At 28.0% G+C, this 7,805-nt stretch overlaps 1 protein-coding gene across 1 annotated transcript; it reads left to right on the top strand.

The window, feature by feature from the left end:
* The first annotated feature begins 1,885 nt into the window (after positions 1–1,885).
* On the top strand, positions 1,886–4,633 carry LOC101235051 (protease 2). Its single transcript, XM_065795780.1, has one exon. The coding sequence runs from the start codon at positions 1,955–1,957 to the stop codon at positions 4,001–4,003; it is 2,049 nt and encodes a 682-aa protein (XP_065651852.1). The 5' UTR covers positions 1,886–1,954; the 3' UTR covers positions 4,004–4,633.
* Positions 4,634–7,805: the final 3,172 nt, after the last annotated feature.

Genomic DNA, 7,805 nt, shown 5'->3' with positions numbered 1-7,805 from the left:
TTCGTAAATAAACCGATTATAACTTAAAAATCTGCTTCTTTGAGGAATATTCCACCCCCATCCCCGTAAAATTGCCTTTGTTGAAGTCTACTATATATTAAATACAGTACGTCGTATAGTACGCCGATAAGTACGTCATATAGTATGTCGTATATTGCTCAATAAATATCTTTAATATGTTTGTTGTTATTATATAAATATATTTTTAGTTTTTCTTATTCAGAGTAATTAAACTATCCGATTTTTCTTTTGAATAATAAAATTATGCAGGTCAAAAAAAAAAGTTTTAATTATAGTAATTTATTATAGTATTTTTCATTCTGATTTCATGTTCTAAAGTTGTTTTCGTTTTTTAATCTTTGGGTCAAAATCTTAAATATTGTCAAAAAATCAAAAAAGGGTCTTCCATAAAGTACATACACAGAATGGGGAGGGGTACCCAAAAACCTATAAATGCGTACAAAGACGGTGGGAGAAGAGGGGATTTTTAAGACAGCAATCACGTACTAGGTTTGGTCTCATATTCTCTATCTTTCCTAAAACTTGATTTATTATAGCATGAAGTTTGAGATGTTGAATCTTCTCAAACTTCATGCTTTAACCTTTTCAACAAACAACATTTTACTGTCTGATCATAAACTTGCGGAAATAATACATTTTACTTTGTCTCTTTGTAAAGACCTAATAAAAGTTAATGATTAAATGATGTAAGTAGTAACTAAATGACCAACACATAAACATCTATTAAATATCTATGTAACATGTATCCATAATCTTTAGGTTATCCCATAAAAATTGCAAGAGAAATATATAAAACTAGCAACAACAACATTATAGGGTAAAAAACTTTTTTTACATTATACTTCAATGTTCTATTAATTTAAAAGAGTATTTGTCACGCCTTTGCGGTTGTAATTTTGCAAATACAGGTTTAACGTCATTTTTGGAGTCAAAAAGACTATTGTCCGTGCATGACTTTGAATATGCAGAAACATAACGACATTTTTTTCAACATAAATCAAAAAAAAAAGTTTTTTACTTGGACTTTTGCAAATAAGCTCCTCAAATACCTCTTCATCAGAAATTACTTAAGTAGGATAGTATTCTAATATACTTATTGAATAAGCTTATAGTATTTAACTTATAAAACTACTTGAGTTACCGAGTTAGTAAAAATGTAATTTAAATATAAAACATAAACTATTTCCAAGTACCTCAATAGCACAAGCGTATAGTGATCTCGTACAGTGATTCAGACGTTAACTTTGTGCACTATCACATTTTACACTATAAAACAAATAAATAAAAAGTTATTAATTGATAAAGTTATTACGAAATTAACAAGTTCTACTCATTTATGAGCCCTGTTTTTGTAATCGCAACTTAACATATTGTAACCATTAAACAGCGGTCAATTTATATAGAAAATATTTTGGCGATTATATTCATAACGTGTAAGGTATTTGTTTTTGAAAGTTTGGTTCTGAACGTCTTTTAAACCTTTTTTAAACCTTTACTAAACGTTCTAAAGTTTAGAACATATAGTAGGGATTTAAATAAGCGTTTTAAAGACACTAAGAACGTAATTTTTAAAGTAAATACCTTTAGGGAAAAGTTTACGAAACCGCTTTTCCATAACATCCACCAACTGCGTTAAACCAAAGCATAGCAGCAACAGCGGCGGTAAACTAAAACATTTACCACGGCTTACCGATTGTGGTAAGCCGTGGTTAACTGGTAAATGTTTTAGTTTACCGCCGCTGTTGTAAGGTTTGTTACAATTTTTATTTAATTATATAAATTTTGTACTAAAGGTTTACAAGCTAAATATCGCAAAATAAAATTGTTTTTGAAATATAAATAATTCTAAATAGTTACCATTATTAATTTTTTTAAATGTGTTTATTTCAGATAATACAAATCTTTATAAAGCAAGATACTAAAATAAAATAACATGATTGTGCCTGCAGCAAATAAAATAGAACATAGATTTGTGGTAAATAGCGAGGAAATAGCTGACGAATATGCGTGGCTTAGAGATCCAGACTGGCCAAATGTCAAGGATCCAAAAATTATTGAGTATTTGCAGATGGAAAATAAATATACAGATCATTATTTTGACCCTTTGCAAAGCAAAAAAGACGAAATATTTAACGAGCTTAAAAGTAGGATTAAACTAGCTGATCAATCACCTTACACTAAAGAAGATAACTTTTATTACTATTCGAGAACAGAAGAAGATAAGGATTATCCAATATATTGCAGAAAAGCTTGTTCAGTATCAGGTCCTGAGGAAATTATTTTAGATGTTAATGTTCTTGCAAAAGGTAAAAAGTTTACTAATGTTGGATACTTAACTACATCTCCTGATCATACATTACTGGCATATTCTGTTGACTTTACAGGTGATGAAAAATTTACTCTAAAGATTTATAATTTAAAAACTCAAGAATATTTAACTGATGAAATAAATAACATCGGCAGTAAAATTATTTGGCATGAGAATCTTGGAGGCCTTTTTTATATGCCACTTAATGAACAACTCCGTCAAGATAAAGTAATGTTTCATTTTTTAGGAGTTGATAATTCAAATGATAAACTAATATTTCAGATTGCTGATCCATTATATCAGCTTGTAACTTCCAAATCATCAAGCAAAAAATATATATTTATTGAAAAAAATGGTCATAGTGCTAATGAGATTTATGCTATCAGAATGAATGATGATAATTTTCAAGCAAAGCTCATCAGACCATTAAAAGAAGATATATTTTATGACGTTAAACATAATGGGAATAACTTTTATATTAAGACAAATGAAAATGCTAAAAATTTTCAAATAGTTATTGTGGATGAAAATGATTTCGAAAATGATTTATGGAACAATGAGTTCATTGCTCATGACCATTCTAAATATCTATCAAGCTTTTCTCTCACTAAAAACTATTTATTACTTAATTATCGTGATAAAGGTATTCCATTAATTAAGGTAACAAGTTTACAAGATAAATCAGAAAAAGTTATTAATTTTCCAGATTCATCTTTTACCGCTTTTGCCAAATCAACCAACTTTGAAGAAGATGATATTAGAATAGACTACTCTTCACTTGCTAGACCAAGTACTATTTATAGCTATGATTTTACTAATGATGAGTTAACTATATTAAAAGTTCAAGAAATCCCAAGTGGTTTTGATCCTGAAGAGTATAAGGTGGAAAGAATATTTGCTGATAGTGAAGATGTGAAAGTACCTGTCACCTTATTATATAAGAAGTCATTATTTAAAAAAGATGGGACTAATCCTGTTTATTTATATGGTTATGGTTCCTATGGTTATGCTGTTCCAGTATCATTTAAAAACAGTGCAATATCTTTAGTAAACCGAGGATTTGTTTATGTTATTGCCCATATCAGAGGTGGTGATGATCTCGGGTTTTATTGGTATGAATCAGCTAAATTTCTTAATAAAAAGCGCACATTTTTAGACTTTATTGCTGCATCTGAGGCACTTATTAGAGAAAATTATACAAGTGAAAATAATATAGTAATATGTGGTGGTAGTGCTGGAGGGTTATTGATTGGGGCAGTTATTAATGAACGACCTGAATTGTTTAAAGCAGCAATTGCTCATGTGCCGTTTGTTGACGTTTTAAATACAATGTTAGATGAAAGTTTACCTTTAACTCCAGGAGAATTTAAAGAATGGGGAAATCCTAAGGAGCCAGAGTTTTTTAGCTATATTAAATCATATTCACCATACGACAATGTTAAGTCTCAAAATTATCCAAGTTTATATGTTACAGCTGGTCTTTCTGATCCAAGGGTAAGTTACTGGGAGGCGGCTAAATGGGTAGCAAAACTTCGAGAGAAAAAAAGTGATACCAACATTTTGCTGCTAAAAACTAATATGGATTCCGGACATTATGGAGCTTCTGGGCGATTTGATTATTTAAAGGAAGCAGCTGATGATATAGTGTTTATTATCAGTGTTTTTGGCATTTAAAAATTTTAAATTACAACATATATTGTCTCTTTAGAACTACAAGTTCATAATATCATGCAAGGTCAGACTATTAGCAAAACTTTAGCATGTATTTGTGAGTTTAAAATTCTTGCATGCTAATATTTTGCTAAATTTTGGCTATAAAAATTAGGTTTTAGTAATAATATAATTTCACTAAAAATGTCATTTGCCACCTTACAGTTGTAAAGGGACAATATATAATTTTTATTTAAATATTATGTATAATATAATATATGTGCATAAATTAGTTCTTAAGAATTTATATATATATATATATATATGTATGTGTGTGTGTGTGTGTATATATATATATTTAAATTACACACTCACGCATTTTAAAGGTTTGTTGCATCTATACTGTGGTTGCAGTAAAATTAGTAGTATTATAAAAGATAATTTTTTACTAAAATATTGATGAAGGTTCGTACACTTATTATTATTGTTTCTATAATTTAAAACAATGGTTTTTAAAAAAGGTTACTTTGTCAATAATTAATAAAACTCTAAGAGACACTTTTATATTATTTATTTGTTTTTTCCAATTTTAAAATAAAAACTAAATTTTTATTGTACTTTTTGAATTAGATGTTCGAGAAATAGAAACTTATGTTTAAATATATATTTAAAAAATGTACTGTTCTGCATTTTTTTTGTTTTTTTTTTAATTGTAAAAGTTGTTTTTGATTTATAAACCATGGCTAATTTAAATTACTTGCATAGAAAAAAAGTCAGATTAAATGGGTTTTATGTTATTCAGTTCAGGGTTCTTTCTTGCGTTAACTTAACTTATCTCTTTATTTTGAACATAACTTCTTTAGTTTTTCAAATTTAACTGATTGTAGGCGTTTTAAGATTTATCCAAGTTCAGACTTTGTTCAACAAAATACACCTTTTCAAGATGTAATTGAGAATATAAAAGTTGTAATTAAGAAATCGCAATATGTAATTGAGAAGCACAACATGTAATTTAGATATCGTAATATGTAATTAAAGATGTATAAATTCTAATTAAGAAGTTGTAATATGTAAATGAGAATACTTAATTTGCAATAGCGAACTCACAATGTAAATGTATAGGTTATTATAAAAGGTCTTCTGGAACATGAATTTGAATAAATTAATGATATCAATTATGCATTTTTTTGCACCAGCAATAATAACGAAATTGAAAAATTGTTGTGTCATTTGTCTATACACTATGAACCAAAATTCTGTTATTAAATTGAATCCGTGTCAACATTTACTTCACCAAATTTGCTTATATACACTTCTGAAACAACGAGAACCAACTTGTCCGATTTGTCGGCATGAAATACATACAACCGAACAAGTTGAAAGAAAGCATTACGTTTTATCTTCACCGAATGACAAGTTGTTGAACGTGCTGAGCTCGTAAATAAAATAAAAAAGAATTTTTGATGCGAACCCAAATGTAAGCTGTCTAATATATAACACCTAAAGTTTGCGCCAGAGTGAAATGACGATTAGTCACTTAATCGTCATTTCGTTCTGGCGCAATTTCGCATCAAAAATTCTTTTCTACTTTATTTAAGTATCCCAAGAAGCCCTTACGGTCTTATCACAAAACACCGCGGAAGAGTATTTGAAGGGAAGTTCATGCCTCCTTTCTTACCAATGTTATCAAACTTGCCTAGTGGCATTAGGCCACGGATCTCTAGCTTCTAGGTTCTCTAGAATTTTAACGGAAGCTATATCAACAACAAATGTTTTCATGATGGATACTCGCAGAGGATCATTGAATGCAGATTTGATGTAATGAGAGGATGTTTATTATGTTTCACCAGTAGGTTAATCGTTTACGGGATTTGAACGTCATATCTTAATTATAATTTTAATGTTCTAAATTATACCTTCGTTTCTCAATTACAACTTTAATTTTCTCAATTACAACTTACGTTTTTTAATTACATCTTTAAAAGGTGTAATCCATGCTTTGTATAATTTGTTATCGTGGTGTATAAACAACGGATGTAAACAAATATGCCAAATGACGTTTTATATTTGGCGCGAAAAAATTTAAGATGTGTAAAAAATATTAGAATCAATTATTTAAAAAATGCTATAAAGTTTATTTTCCATTGGAAATGAAATCTTTTTTTGACTTTCTACTTATTATTTTATCGTCATACTTTGGCATCATAATGGCATCGTCATACCCAATTATAAGCTTTTCCTTGATTTTAGTGTTACAGTAAAATCCCGGTAACTCTAACCGCTAAATGATCAAGGAAAACAGTTAAACGAAACGAATGTTTGAAGTAAAACGTTGAATGAATGATGAAACGAATGTTCAAAGTAAAAAAAATGTTTTTGCTTTCAAGGTGCAATAGAAAACATAATCCAGCGAAATGGGTTATGCTAGATAACCCAATTGTTCCTAAATAAATTTTTATCACTAACACAGCTCTGTGTAGGGAGCTTCATCGTGCTATAAAATACAGCTGCCATTTGGAAAGTTGTTTGGAATGTCTAGTAATTATATTTAATTCAAAACATCTATGTACTTGATTCTCTACGATCTTTCACTATAATTAACTGAGTTTAAAATTCTGAATATAAAATACAAGCTTTTATTTTATATTTATTTGTAATTACAAGTTATGTTTTATATTTAGAATTTTAAACTAAGTTTTCAACAATAGCAGAATAAAAACTTCACTCTCATCGTAAATCTCCTTTTTTTTTTTTTGTCTTATACACCTACAATTACTTTTACTTCAATTACATAAAGCTGTATTACAACTTGTCCTGTAATTTTGAAATTTTAATAAAAGATAAAGTATTTATGCATGACACTTCTGAATTTGTTCCTAATATTTTAATGGAAAGAGGCTTGGATCTCTTTCCAGTATGGTATGTGTATAAACTAGTTGTAATGTATGAATGTACATTACAACTAGTTGATACACATACCATCGCCATAAAGAATTTTTTTACAAAATTAGACTTTCACAAAATGTATATACACAGCTGGGGCAAGAAGAAGACAAATTCCGTCTTATCGCCAAGCCCCTTCAAAACAAGAATATAAATAACAAGAAAAAAAGTATTACCGTTATCACAATGTAATATATGCATAAAATACATATATAAATGCAAATATAAAAAATACTTCTTATATGTATATAATTTTTTTTTTCTTCAAACTTTTATTTATTAATATTTTGAATTTAAAAATAAATAAAAATGAGATAAAACATGAACATCAAAGAAAGGTAAAGATTCAGGTTAAAATCAAAAATAAGTATGATCAAAAATAAAGTAAATAACAAGTAAATAAAACTAGTGATTACTCCTATTTAAAAGTTTCAGAAGAAGTCTAGTTCGTTGTCAATTATCAAAATTTTATTTATTTTTTATTTTCAAATTGATCAAGGGAAGGAATTTTTTTTTAACTCATTATCCAATAACGTGTTCCATAATTTAGGTCCTCTGATTGCAATCGAGAACTTAGTAGCAGAATAATATGCTTTTGGTTGAATATAATTGTTATTTGAATATCTTGTTGGGTATAAATGATTTATTTTTTCAAGTTATTATTATTATTATTATTATTATTATTATTGTTATTATTGTTATTATTATTATTATTATTATTATTATTATTATTATTATTATTATTATTATGTATTTCGCCGATAAGAAAAGTTTACAAGTTTATGCAATACAAATATATAAATACATTGCTGGGGCAAGAAGAAGACAAGTTCTGTCTTATCACCAAGCCCCTTTAAATAAAAATGTCAATAATAAAAATACA

This window comes from Hydra vulgaris, chromosome 04, assembly GCF_038396675.1.
Source record: "Hydra vulgaris chromosome 04, alternate assembly HydraT2T_AEP".
In the NCBI taxonomy this organism is placed as follows: Eukaryota; Metazoa; Cnidaria; class Hydrozoa; order Anthoathecata; family Hydridae; genus Hydra; species Hydra vulgaris.
Note: the sequence above shows the minus strand (reverse complement) of the source record. Positions and strands in the feature narration are given on the sequence as shown.